Source organism: Pygocentrus nattereri, chromosome 2 (assembly GCF_015220715.1).
Source record: "Pygocentrus nattereri isolate fPygNat1 chromosome 2, fPygNat1.pri, whole genome shotgun sequence".
Taxonomy (NCBI): domain Eukaryota; kingdom Metazoa; phylum Chordata; class Actinopteri; order Characiformes; family Serrasalmidae; genus Pygocentrus; species Pygocentrus nattereri.
In genome coordinates, this window is record NC_051212.1 from 56,314,717 (window position 1) to 56,329,716 (window position 15,000).

Genomic DNA, 15,000 nt, shown 5'->3' on the forward strand with positions numbered 1-15,000 from the left:
GTGGGAAATAAAAGAACACCTGTCCGCGGGTCTGAGCGAGTCAGCGGGTCGGTCCGGCGACACAGAACCTCCCAAAGTCCGCAGGTTTTTATCTGATGAGCTTTAGAAGTTTGTTTTAAGCCGCTTTACGGGCAGCAGGACCAGCTCGGAGACCATGTGGGCCGCAGTGACTGACCGCTGCGACGCTTTTTTAAAGGAGCAGAACGTGTTGACGGACCTTCTGGCCAAGCTGGAGGAGCGGACCGGAGTTCAGAGGCAGTTCCTCGCCGCAGGTACTGATCAGTAACTGTGCTCAGCGCTGTAATCCCACCTGAGGCGACCCTGCCTCAGGTGTCGACGGTTCCTCGGGTTTATAGAGAAAAACCGCCTCCCAGGTCGTAAACAAACACCTGCTGCGTCGGATTCTCCACTTAACAGGTGATACCAGCGCATCTGCGCAGCTTCCACCACTTAAAACGCCTCTTTCATATCACTAAGAAGAGCTTTCTCAACGCGAGGCTTCTCCTTATTCCAATTTTCCGGTCCACCTTAAGCGGCGTAGCAGTTGCATGCGGCGCCTGAGCAGCCGCTACAGTGGTGACTGCAGTATTTAAGGTGGGACGGAAAAGATAACGATAACTTCACTTTTTGCGCTGCAAGTTTGTTGTAAACGCGCTTTAAGGCTTTTCCGGCTGTTTAAACGCTTCTGTTCGGCTCCTGTTCACACAGTCCAGCGTGTAGTTCATCGGTTTTACCGCTGATCTCAACATTTTCATCTACCTTCCTCTCTAACGTCACCGTCATGAGCTTTTCAGCGCCATGGATTCACTGCCTGCTGGCTGGGGCAGTTTTATGATAGTTTTGAGAAGATGTTGCTCCTCAGTGGTGTTTTTATCTCTGCAGTGCGCGAGATTAAACCCTAATCCAGTCTAAGTGTGTGACCTGTCCTCGGGTGGAGATGACTGTATGAATATGAAGAGTATTTAGGTGTTTCTGGCTGTTCTGTTCTTGTTTTAGGTTCTTTTCTTCAGTGAAATGATCTCTCTGTGTAACATCAGGCAGAATAATCTGACCATACAGTGACCGGTCCACTCAGTACAGTTACTGAACCAAACATCTGGAAACAGATTAAATGACCATAATATTCATACAAACATCTCAAAATGTGAAATATTAGACTGCATTTAAGATCAATTCCCTTTGAGGAGACACCATTTTCACAGTGTTTAAAATGGAGGGAGACATGACATGCAGGGCGCTGTGCGGCAAAATAGTCCCCAAAGAAAACTCATTATTCCAGGTTTTCCACTGTTTTCCATCATCAACATTCCAGATAAGCTCAGAAGACTCGTGTAGGTTCTCTGGTGGTTCTGGATGGTTAATAAAGTGTCTATATCTGTGTTGTAGTCATGGCGACGCCTGGTTCCCATCACCACCACTGTAAAGACGTCTGAACCGTTTCACACCAAACCCTCTGAACCTCTGATTACTCCTCACACACTGAGTGATGGGGGATTTGGTGGGATTGGCCTTGGTGCCTCTGTATGTGAATTTCAGGTTCTTATTGTTTTTTCTCGTTAATTTTTCTCATTTTTCTGACTAATATCGTTTTAAAATGCATCTATTTTCTCCTGTTTTTTTTTTTGCCAAGAACACCAGAATATCCACTTTTTCTGGTTTAAGACTTGAACTCCTGAATGCAGTCTGCTTGACTGCCGGTAAATTGTGGCTGTGATGTCACAACATACGGGCGTTTGCTTTCTTCTGATTGGTCTAACTCGCCTACAGGCAGGTCACAAGCTCTGGGTTAATAGGTCAAATTTCCCCACTGAGAACTTCAGACTATATAACATTTCATATAAGATGTGATATTAACTCCTCATTCCCCCGGAACGCGAGCCATGACGGAACTCATCACGACAGCGACGACACGCAGTCGCATCGTCCAGCCCGGCTCGTGTCCTCTGTAGCTAAACTGGCTCGTCCAGCCGCGCTGAGGTGCAGACAGACCGTAGCTCCGGTTTGTGCTGTTTATTCTGGGAGCTGCTCGGTACTCGGACTCGGCGGCTGATAAAGCTCGTTATTCCACGGCGCTGTGGCCGGCGGGGCGAGGATCCACTGCGGAGGAAGTTCTGCTTCCATTCTGAGCTTTGCATTAAAGGGCCCATATCCTACATTTTCCTTGTATTCTCTGTGCCATCCACTCATGATGTTTGTGTGATTTTATGTGCCAAATATGGTCACAACTCATTTTCACACGACCCTCAAACCCTCAGACTTAACCAGGCTGCTTCTGTTACTGTGCCTTTAAGACTGGCATACGTAAATGAGATCTTTTCTGATTGGCTGGGCAGTCCAGGCTGAAATACTCCCTATAACGTCAGTGTGAATCCATCTCCTTGTTTCTACACTCACTGTCCACTTTATCTGCTCCACTGACCGTATAGCTGCACTCTGTAGTTCTACAGTTACAGACTGTAGTCCATCTGTTTCTCTGATACTCTGTTACCCTGTTCTTCAGTGGTCAGGACCCCCATGGACCCTCACAGAGCAGGTACTATTTGGGTGGTGGATCATTCTCAGCACTGCAGTGTGTGTGTTGCGCTGGTCTGAGTGGATCAGACGCAGCAGTGCTGCTGGAGATTTAAACACCTCAGTGTCGCTGCTGGACTGAGAATAGTCCACCAACCAAACATATCCAGCCAACAGCGTCCTGTGGGCAGCGTCCTGTGGGCAGCGTCCTGTGGGCAGCGTCCTGTGGGCACTGATGAAGGACTAGAGGATGACCAACACAAACTGTGCAGCAGCAGATGAGCTGTCGTCTCTGACTTTACACCTACAAGGTGGAACGACAAGTGTCTAATAGAGTGGACAGTGAGTGGACACAGTGTTTAAAACTCCCACTGCACTGCTGTGTCTGATCCACTCAGACCAGCACAACACACACTAACACACCACCACCACGTCAGTGTTACTGCAGTGCTGAGACTGACCCTCCTCAGCTCTTCTGCTTCATGTCTGTTGGTGCCTAATTCAGCGTGTCTGCCTCTTCGTCTCTGTCAGTGCTGTGTCCAGTCTGCGCTCTGTGCCAATTCGGCGTCCCTCCTGTCGTCTCTCACGTCTCTGCGGCTGTAATTTCTGCTCTGACAGCTGGTCCTCGGGGTTATTTTTACCACCCTAACGTGTCCTCAAGTGTCTGAGCGCTCCGAGACGCCGAGCAGAGCAGCTTCAGCCCGTCGTTTGGCTGTTCTCACTGTTTTCACCGTCTCTGCGTATCATTAAAGGGCCCATACCACGAAAAACAGAATATTTTCTCCCTTTTAAAAAGGTAAAAATGGTGTGTAAACACGTTACAGTTTACATACTTGTTTATTTTTGTCCTCTAACCGTGTGATTTGTGACTGGCTTGGAATCGGCTTCATTGTTCATCCATCGTATGTTCAGAGACGCTGTCGGCTTTTTTCTCTGCTGTTCACACAATCATTTCATTTTATATACGACGTTTGGCAGAAAGTCTCATCCAGACTGACGAACAGCTCCGGTAGGTGAAGGTTAGGAGTCTTACTCAAAGACTGTCATTGACGTAGTGTAGGGCGCTTGGCAGGGGAGGGGATCGAAACCTGTACCAACCCTGTACCAACGCTCAACCCTATACCAACCCTGTACCAACCCTGTACCAACCCTGTACCAACCCTGTACCAACCCTATACCAATGCTCAACCCTATACCAACCCTATACCAACCGTATACCAACGCTCAACCCTATACCAATGCTCAACCCTGTACCAAACCTGTACCAACGCTGTACCAACGCTCAACCCTGTACCAACGCTCAACCCTATACCAACCCTATACCAACCCTATACCAACGCTCAACCCTATACCAACCCTATACAAACCCTATACCAAACCTATACCAACGCTCAACCCTATACCAACCCTATACCAACCCTATACCAACCCTATACCAACGCTCAACCCTATACCAATGCTCAACCCTGTACCAAACCTGTACCAACCCTGTACCAACGCTCAACCCTATACCAACCCTATACCAACACTCAACCCTATACCAACCCTGTATCAAACCTATACCAACCCTATACCAACGCTCAACCCTATACCAACCCTATACCAACCCTGTACCAACGCTCAACCATATACCAACGCTCAACCCTATACCAACCCTTCACCAATGCTCAACCCTATACCAACCCTATACCAACGCTCAACCCTATACCAACCCTATACCAACGCTCAACCCTGTACCAACGCCCAACCCTACCCCAACCCTATACCAACCCTATACCAACACTCAACCCTACACCAACCCTACACTCAACCCTATACCAACCCTACACCAGCGCTCAACCCTGTACTAACGCCCAATGCCAACACCAACCAGTGTGGGAGACCTATCGTGATACTTGAGTGACTTTTTCTCAAAACTGTGCAGACCATCTGAGCTACAGAAGGTCGAAATCGGCCCATGAGTGAATGGAGTGTGGACGCACTTTGGTATGAAGTCGTTCTTCACCCACGTCCTGCCGCCTCGCTGTGACGTCATTTCCCAGCACAGGACAGCGCTGGCTTGTTTCATCCTGATGGAGAAGATCTTTGTTCGCGTGTCGAGGGTTTCAGTATTGAAGTGAACTGAGTTTGAGCTTCAGTTACGCTGCTCTGCAACACACTGTGCCCCCAACACCCACATCAACCTGCCCAGCCGGGCAGGTGACCTTCATGCTTCCCTCCCGACGTCGCACTTTGCTCTCTCTGGGCGTTCGGGCATCGCTACTGTTGACCCTTCAGACTGTGTGGACCGTATTTATTGTATTTAATTTAAGAAACTGTGGTCAGTGTTTCTGTTAAATGGGCCCTTGAAAGGCCACACAGACAGCAGGGCTGATGCTGCTTAGCTGAACGCAGCTTATCGTGTGTGTTTAAGTGCAGATAAAGTGCAGTTGGCTGTAATTTGCCTGTGTAAATATGTAAATGATGGAGCGCAGCTTCCCCTCAGCACCGGGCCGGTTTTTCCTCTTTCTGCTCTGAGGTTAGCGGCTCTTTAATGTGGCTCATAACTCGCCAGTGAAACGTGAAGCCGAGCTCAGCGTTATAGAGGAATCTGTCACTGAGCTGAAACATGACACACACACACACACACACACACACACACACACACACACACACACACACACACACACACACACACTTACATGCTCTCTCTCACACACACACACACAAACATGTGACCCACTTCATATACAAACTGGTCAGTCCCTGCTGCTCACTATGGAAACCATTAATGTGTGTGTGTGTGTGTGGGTGTGTGTGTGTGTGTGTGTGTGTGTGTTGAGCAGGCAGTCAATTAATATGGAACACACTTAAAACGATGATTCTTTAAGGGTTCTTTAGCGTATATAGAACCATAAACACCCAAAGAACCACTTAAATGTTTCTCTGCATGGTGAAATGGTTCTTCAGGTTGATGTGGTGTATATGGTTCTGTACAGCACCAAAAAGGGTTGCAAGCTTGACATCATAACAGGAGAACCCTTTTTGGTGCTGTAAAGAACCGTATACACCATATTCTCCATCAATCTGAAGAACCATTGCACCATGCAGAGAACCAGTGAGTGTTCACAGTTCTACACAGAACTGTTATCTTTACTGAAGAACCCTGAAGAACCATGTTTTAAAGAGTGAACCCAAACAGTCACCATTCACCTCCCACACAGCTCCTTAATGAGTTAAGGGGTGGGCTCTGACTTTTGCACAGTGTAGTATGTAAATGAGCTCTGTTCTGGTTGGCCGCCCTGCATTACACCAACAAGAGTGGGTGGAGCTAAACTGCTGTAGGCCAGATAGGAGGATATACTGTATGTAAACATGACATCACAGAAACAGATCAGCATTAGTTTGGACTGTATGAACGGAACCTTACAGAGAACGTTCTCCTACGAATCAGAGAAGCCGGAGAGTACATGAGGTTCCTGCTTTGGTCCCTTTAACGCTGGGTGTTTGCTGAGTGTGTGTGAGGCCGCTGGTCTCTGTGGTTCAGGTAACTGGTCTGATCCTGCTTGGACAGTTTCAGGTGTTCCTCAGGGGCGGAGTCTGATGTTTGATGTGATGGGGGAGGGGATTAACGAATGTGCTGCGATTGAGAACAAACCCAGAGAGAATAAATGCTGCGCTTAAAGGAGCTTCAGTGATGTTAATCATGCGTTTAAATCATCATAAACACCCGCTGACCATTAAAGCCCAAGAGAACCAGGTCTACAAGCTTCCTTTAGCATTTTTAATGTCTGGATTACAGGATAGTGATTACTGTAATCTCGTAATCTGTCCACTGTTTGAGTACAATCTCTTTCAGTGAAACACATATAATCATAAATTCATAAACTCCATTTTATTGTTTTGGCTTCTGTTATAATTTGAACATGATGATGAAGTTTCAGCTCTGACCAGAAGGGGGAGCCTTCACAGACTGCCTTTTGTGTACATCTCTCTGTCTCTCTGTAGGTGCAGTGTCCTTCCTTGGGCTGTATCTGTTGTTTGGTTACGGTGCGTCTCTTCTCTGCAACCTGATTGGTTTTGCGTATCCTGCGTACGCTTCGTAAGTAAACAGCCTATATTTAGAATATAAACATATATATTCCACACATAAATCTGTGATATACAGTTCAGAAACATACACATCTTCTAAAATAATACGAAGACTAATGCAAGATACAACTGATATGAAAGCAGGTGTAGTTCAGTAGTTAGTTAAACAGTATCGTTTCATTTAAAAAGCTCTATAATGTTCATATGATCCACACAGTTGCTCTGACAGACTGTAATACACTACAGGAAGCGTAGGGGGCGATACGGCTTCTACTGTTTCATTTAAAAAGCTCTATAATGTTCATATGATCCACACAGTCGCTCTGACAGACTGTAATACACTACAGGAAGCGTAGGGGGCGATACGGCTTCTACTGTTTCATTTAAAAAGCTCTATAATGTTCATATGATCCACACAGTCGCTCTGACAGACTGTAATACACTACAGGAAGCGTAGGGGACGATACGGCTTCTACTGTTTCATTTAAAAAGCTCTATAATGTTCATATGATCCACACAGTTGCTCTGACAGACTGTAATACACTACAGGAAGCGTAGGGGGCGATACGGCTTCTACTGTTTCATTTAAAAAGCTCTATAATGTTCATATGATCCACACAGTCGCTCTGACAGACTGTAATACACTACAGGAAGCGTAGGGGGCGATACGGCTTCTACTGTTTCATTTAAAAAGCTCTATAATGTTCATATGATCCACACAGTCGCTCTGACAGACTGTAATACACTACAGGAAGCGTAGGGGGCGATACGGCTTCTACTGTTTCATTTAAAAAGCTCTATAATGTTCATATGATCCACACAGTCGCTCTGACAGACTGTAATACACTACAGGAAGCGTAGGGGGCGATACGGCTTCTACTGTTTCATTTAAAAAGCTCTATAATGTTCATATGATCCACACAGTCGCTCTGACAGACTGTAATACACTACAGGAAGCGTAGGGGGCGATACGGCTTCTACTGTTTCATTTAAAAAGCTCTATAATGTTCATATGATCCACACAGTCGCTCTGACAGACTGTAATACACTACAGGAAGCGTAGGGGGCGATACGGCTTCTACTGTTTCATTTAAAAAGCTCTATAATGTTCATATGATCCACACAGTCGCTCTGACAGACTGTAATACACTACAGGAAGCGTAGGGGGCGATACGGCTTCTACTGTTTCATTTAAAAAGCTCTATAATGTTCATATGATCCACACAGTCGCTCTGACAGACTGTAATACACTACAGGAAGCGTAGGGGGCGATACGGCTTCTACTGTTTCATTTAAAAAGCTCTATAATGTTCATATGATCCACACAGTCGCTCTGACAGACTGTAATACACTACAGGAAGCGTAGGGGGCGATACGGCTTCTACTGTTTCATTTAAAAAGCTCTATAATGTTCATATGATCCACACAGTCGCTCTGACAGACTGTAATACACTACAGGAAGCGTAGGGGGCGATACGGCTTCTACTGTTTCATTTAAAAAGCTCTATAATGTTCATATGATCCACACAGTCGCTCTGACAGACTGTAATACACTACAGGAAGCGTAGGGGGCGATACGGCTTCTACTGTTTCATTTAAAAAGCTCTATAATGTTCATATGATCCACACAGTCGCTCTGACAGACTGTAATACACTACAGGAAGCGTAGGGGGCGATACGGCTTCTACTGTTTCATTTAAAAAGCTCTATAATGTTCATATGATCCACACAGTCGCTCTGACAGACTGTAATACACTACAGGAAGCGTAGGGGGCGATACGGCTTCTACTGTTTCATTTAAAAAGCTCTATAATGTTCATATGATCCACACAGTCGCTCTGACAGACTGTAATACACTACAGGAAGCGTAGGGGGCGATACGGCTTCTACTGTTTCATTTAAAAAGCTCTATAATGTTCATATGATCCACACAGTCGCTCTGACAGACTGTAATACACTACAGGAAGCGTAGGGGGCGATACGGCTTCTACTGTTTCATTTAAAAAGCTCTATAATGTTCATATGATCCACACAGTCGCTCTGACAGACTGTAATACACTACAGGAAGCGTAGGGGGCGATACGGCTTCTACTGTTTCATTTAAAAAGCTCTATAATGTTCATATGATCCACACAGTCGCTCTGACAGACTGTAATACACTACAGGAAGCGTAGGGGGCGATACGGCTTCTACTGTTTCATTTAAAAAGCTCTATAATGTTCATATGATCCACACAGTCGCTCTGACAGACTGTAATACACTACAGGAAGCGTAGGGGGCGATACGGCTTCTACTGTTTCATTTAAAAAGCTCTATAATGTTCATATGATCCACACAGTCGCTCTGACAGACTGTAATACACTACAGGAAGCGTAGGGGGCGATACGGCTTCTACTGTTTCATTTAAAAAGCTCTATAATGTTCATATGATCCACACAGTCGCTCTGACAGACTGTAATACACTACAGGAAGCGTAGGGGGCGATACGGCTTCTACTGTTTCATTTAAAAAGCTCTATAATGTTCATATGATCCACACAGTCGCTCTGACAGACTGTAATACACTACAGGAAGCGTAGGGGGCGATACGGCTTCTACTGTTTCATTTAAAAAGCTCTATAATGTTCATATGATCCACACAGTCGCTCTGACAGACTGTAATACACTACAGGAAGCGTAGGGGGCGATACGGCTTCTACTGTTTCATTTAAAAAGCTCTATAATGTTCATATGATCCACACAGTCGCTCTGACAGACTGTAATACACTACAGGAAGCGTAGGGGGCGATACGGCTTCTACTGTTTCATTTAAAAAGCTCTATAATGTTCATATGATCCACACAGTCGCTCTGACAGACTGTAATACACTACAGGAAGCGTAGGGGGCGATACGGCTTCTACTGTTTCACTTAAAAAGCTCTATAATGTTCATATGATCCACACAGTCGCTCTGACAGACTGTAATACACTACAGGAAGCATAGGGGGCGATACGGCTTCTACTGTTTCATTTAAAAAGCTCTATAATGTTCATATGATCCACACAGTCGCTCTGACAGACTGTAACACACTACAGGAAGCGTAGGGGGCGATACGGCTTCTACTGTTTCATTTAAAAAGCTCTATAATGTTCATATGATCCACACAGTCGCTCTGACAGACTGTAACACACTACAGGAAGCGTAGGGGGCGATACGGCTTCTACTGTTTCATTTAAAAAGCTCTATAATGTTCATATGATCCACACAGTCGCTCTGACAGACTGTAATACACTACAGGAAGCGTAGGGGGCGATATGGCTTCTACTGTTTCATTTAAAAAGCTCTATAATGTTCATATGATCCACACAGTCGCTCTGACAGACTGTAATACACTACAGGAAGCGTAGGGGGCGATACGGCTTCTACTGTTTCATTTAAAAAGCTCTATAATGTTCATATGATCCACACAGTCGCTCTGACAGACTGTAATACACTACAGGAAGCGTAGGGGGCGATACGGCTTCTACTGTTTCATTTAAAAAGCTCTATAATGTTCATATGATCCACACAGTCGCTCTGACAGACTGTAATACACTACAGGAAGCGTAGGGGGCGATACGGCTTCTACTGTTTCATTTAAAAAGCTCTATAATGTTCATATGATCCACACAGTCGCTCTGACAGACTGTAATACACTACAGGAAGCGTAGGGGGCGATACGGCTTCTACTGTTTCATTTAAAAAGCTCTATAATGTTCATATGATCCACACAGTCGCTCTGACAGACTGTAATACACTACAGGAAGCGTAGGGGGCGATACGGCTTCTACTGTTTCATTTAAAAAGCTCTATAATGTTCATATGATCCACACAGTCGCTCTGACAGACTGTAATACACTACAGGAAGCGTAGGGGGCGATACGGCTTCTACTGTTTCATTTAAAAAGCTCTATAATGTTCATATGATCCACACAGTCGCTCTGACAGACTGTAATACACTACAGGAAGCGTAGGTGCAGTGATTTGTGTGCTGTCTGTGTTTGTGCAGTATTAAGGCAATAGAGAGTCGTACTAAGGAGGATGATACGCAGTGGCTGACCTACTGGGTGGTGTACGGACTCTTCAGCGTGGCCGAGTTCTTCTCCGATATTTTCCTCTTCTGGTTCCCCTTCTACTACGCTGGAAAGGTGAGCTCACTGCTGGACGCTGGTTTGTCACTGTGGAGGTTTCTCAGGCAGCTGATATGAAAACACTTTAAATCTTTAAAGTCAACGAGAAATAAAAACTAACCATTTTTAATATGGTCAGTTTCTGGTTATATTAAGGAAAATTAATCAGATCAAATCATTTATGAGACTAAATTCTTCTTTTTACATAAATGTAATGACTTAATCTCAGCCTTTAAAATGTTTCTGACCGTTTGTTTTTAATGATGTCACCATGCACAAGTGGGCGGAGCAAAATAATAATAACCAAATGACCAATTTCACCCCTGCCACACCCACTTAAGGCCTCACTCCTCACAGAGTGGAAGGAGAGCCAGTTATTTCACATTCACGCTGAGTTTAAAGCTGCACTATGTAAGTTTTGTAGTGAGGAGAATATGAACAGGCTAAAACCTGGTGGGCGTGTTCTGCTGCTGCGAGTCGCCTGTAAAGCCCGAAATAATCATTTAAAATCAGAGGCGTCGAGTTTTCACACCACGTCGTACGTCTTTATGCATTAACGTCACACAGACTCTAAAAGAAAGTCCGGCTCGATGTTTCGGCCTCAAATGACCTCAATCATCATCACACTGAAGATGTGATGGTAGTAGATTCACTCGCGTCCTCAGACGCTCCTTCACCGAGTTTACGCTGAGTTCTCTCTCAGACTCCTCCACTCAGACAGCCCACACTACAGTGTTCTGAGTGCAGTTACTCATTTCCACCAGAGGGGGCTCCAAATGCCTAAATCTTATATAGTGTAGCTTAACAAGGGAATCTCACCTTTGAATTAGTTTTTAGTTTTGATTTCCTCTCTGATCTGCCGAGAGGAGACACACCAAATTTGGTCTGAAATCAAACGCTGGAGATTCTACTATTTCAAGCTTTTAGGGGATTTTTGACAGTGCAGCTGCTCTGTTGGTGTAGTTTTAGAACAGTTAGAACTCTGGGGAACCAAATGAGTGGATTAAGACCCCCAACCACCCCCCCACCAAGAGGAGGCCACTCTCATTGCACTTCCGAACCGAAGCGGTTCAGCTGAAATGTGAAACTTAAACAAAACCAATTCATTTCTGCTGCTGTTTGCTCGCGTTCTTCATCAGCTCAGAGTCAGACATCACAGGGCCGGCGTTCCGACAGCCATGAAAATCCAGGAATGTGAAAACTGTGTTTTCCAGGCTTGAAGTTACTGGAAATAATATGTCCTGGAAGTTTCCAGGAGTCAAGTAGGATCAGCATCACTGTAATGTGAATCGTATAGGAGTCCAGGCTGTTCACGGAGGCTCAGAGGTGCATTTACCTGCTGGACGTTTCTGTGGGCGTTTTGTGACTAAGAGCCGCTAAAAGGAACTAACCTGTTCTTTCATATCAGCACCATCTGAACACCTGCATGAGGGGGAAACTGAACCTGGATTACTCTGTAATGAGGCTGTCAGTCACTCTAAGTCTGTTTAATTCTCTTTATTGATTTATTTATTGGACTGAATCCTCCAGATAAACATGGTGAAATACGATGTACGAGTCTGTACTGTGGTGTCTGGGGCGTCTAGTCAAGGCGAGGGTCATTTACAGCGATAAAACCCCAGAAATATCTTAAAGCACGTTCTTTTGCTTTTACTTTGTCTGAGCTGTGCCAACCTCCCCCGGCTATTTCTGCAGTAATTCATTGGAAATTTGTGGTTTTAGTTGATTGCACAACACCAGCTTCATCAGTATGAGGGCCAAGCGTTCAGTGATCTGGGCTAAAGGGCATTAGCGTAGCTAAAACAGTAGCAGGCTGAGTTTGATCTGCTTCATAAAGTAGGATTTCTCAGTTAATTTAAGGCTAAAGAGAGAATTCTCCAAAATAAAAGTCCTCTAACTCTCCTTCTGCTGGACTTTGGGATTAAAATAAATAAATAAAATAAATAATTTAATTCATATTATTAATTTATTAATCACCTCCTGTCAGCAAGTCTACAACTGGACACCATTTAGCCTTACAGACGCCTGCTGCTGTACTTTAGTCCCTGTTTATAGGCGACAGTGAATCAAAGAGGGAATCAAGCCCTTCAGAGACACTGAACACCTCCACACAGTCTGAGAGGAGTGAGCGATGGTGAAAATCACTAGGACAGAACTTTAATTTGAGCACATTTTAAAGCCTTTAAGGAAAGTGGCCATTAAAGTGCTTTACAAACGAGAAAATACAAAGATAATTCAGATTATAATGTAAAAACGTAACAATAAGATGGATAAAACATGAAATCATTACATTTTGTAATGATACATTATAAAAGTGACACATCATTATATTAAAAATCTAATAAAAAAATGGGCCAATGTTATAGAGAGCCAGTCTTTTTCCACCTGTGCTGTAAATGTAAGATCTCCAGCCTTTGTAGGAGCGAACAGGTGAAGTTACTGTGTTTTACAGTTTTACAGCAGAGCTGAATTACATCATTCACCTTTTTCACAGTAAGAGTTTGCAGTCATTCCATTGATGAGATGTACTGTGATTGTTATGCGCTGGAGCATAAACTGAAGATGAAAAGGTCCATTCAGGTGATTTAAGCCTGTTTTCTGCTCCGGCTCCTCCTCCAGTGCGTGTTCCTGCTGTGGTGCATGGCCCCCGTCTCCTGGAACGGTTCTCAGATCATCTACATTCGGCTGGTTCGGCCTTTCTTCCTCAAACACGAGGCTGCGTTCGACTCGGTGGTGAAGGACCTGAGCGGAAAGGCCAAGAGTGCAGCTCAGGCTGCAGCTGCAGAAGGTAAAACATCTCAGTATCTGCCTCTGATCACAGTCTCAGTCCGTGACTCACTTCCTCTCACGTTTATGGCTTTATGGTGTAATAAGACTCACTGACCTTTGAGCAACAGCTTCAAAAAGGCAAGAAAAGATGAACGGATAAAAAAAAACACGAGTTAAGCTGCTGTTCCTGCTGTAAAAAAGCTCAAACAGAACTGAAGTCTGATAAACTGTAAGTAGTGAATGCTGTTAGAGCGCCCCCTGCTGTTTATCAGTCGCCCCCTGCTGTTTATCAGTCGCCCCCTGCTGTTTATCAGTTGCCCCCTGCTGTTAATCAGAGCCGCCCCCTGCTGTTTATCAGAGTGTCGCCACTCTTCAGTTTCAGTCTCCATTTCCCAAGCGCTTTAATACTCCATCATCTACATTAACACAGGAAGGTGATCAGAGGGGCGGTGGAGTTCGAGTCGGCAGCGTCTGAGATGTTTAAACGCAGAGTTAGAAGAGAAGAACATCTCCCAGTGAAAGCCGCGTTTTACAGTAGAAATAAACGGAGCTCATTATGCTGGTAGTGAACTACGCTGAACTAAACTCAAGTCGTCATGGAGACCAACCAGAAGCGAAGATGATTCTGTAATTTGGACACTGATTAGTTTTTATTTGTCTGTCATTTTCATGAATCAGTCAATTTGATTCACTCTGAAAAAGACGGTTCTTCAAGGGTTTTTAGTAAAGACAGTGTTTCTTTGCAGAACCAGTTCATGCTTAAATGGTTCTCTGCATGGTGAAATGGTTCTTCAGATTGATGGAGAATGCGTAGTCTATGGTTCTGTTCTATCTTTTTGGTGTTGTATAGAATTATTTCACCATGCAGATGCATCTTTGTGTTCAAGGTTATTATCAAGTATTGTCTTTACTAAAGAACCTTTTGAAGAACCATCTTTTTAAGAGCATATTCTAAATGAAAATATGGCGTAAACAGAGCAGTTTAACGTTATTCACCGTCGGTTTTCACTTCGGGGCCAAAGTGAAGTTTCTTTGGAAAAGTTTTTCAGAAAGAAAAACTGGCAAAATGAATGAAAATGATTGATTAGAAATTTTATATTTAAAACTTTTGCTTGTGGAATTTATTTATATATATAAACATTCAAGTAAACATTAAATGTAAACATTCAAGCTGATCAGCTCACAGTGCAGGACTCGTCTTTGTTTGCTGTTGTCAAAGTTTAACGTTGCACTCGTTCTTGTAGGTTTAATGCCCTCAACCTGGCAACCCGTGTGAGTGAGGAATGGGCGGGGCAGACGCCTCTCCAGTATTTTCAATTTGGACTGCAGTATTCTTTTAAAACACTTGCTGTCAAATTTACATATCCTTTAAATCTGTGGACCTGGTATAACTGAATGCTATGTATATAAATATGTATGTGTGTATTTATCAGTGGTGGACCAAGTTCACAGATCATGTCCTGGAGTTAAAGTCGAGACCCCCAAGGTAAAATATTCCTCC

At 44.4% G+C, this 15,000-nt stretch overlaps 1 protein-coding gene across 1 annotated transcript in view; it reads left to right on the forward strand.

The window, feature by feature from the left end:
• The first annotated feature begins 6 nt into the window (after window positions 1–6).
• The window catches only part of zgc:101744 (uncharacterized protein LOC541409 homolog), a 16,391-nt gene continuing 1,397 nt past the window's right edge, over window positions 7–15,000 (forward strand). Inside the window, exons 1-4 of the mRNA XM_017682619.1 lie at window positions 7–272; window positions 6,499–6,592; window positions 10,610–10,748; window positions 13,350–13,518. Of these exons, the coding sequence (XP_017538108.1) occupies window positions 155–272; window positions 6,499–6,592; window positions 10,610–10,748; window positions 13,350–13,518 (520 nt within the window). The 5' untranslated portion in view covers window positions 7–154. The remainder of the gene's footprint in view (window positions 273–6,498; window positions 6,593–10,609; window positions 10,749–13,349; window positions 13,519–15,000) is intronic.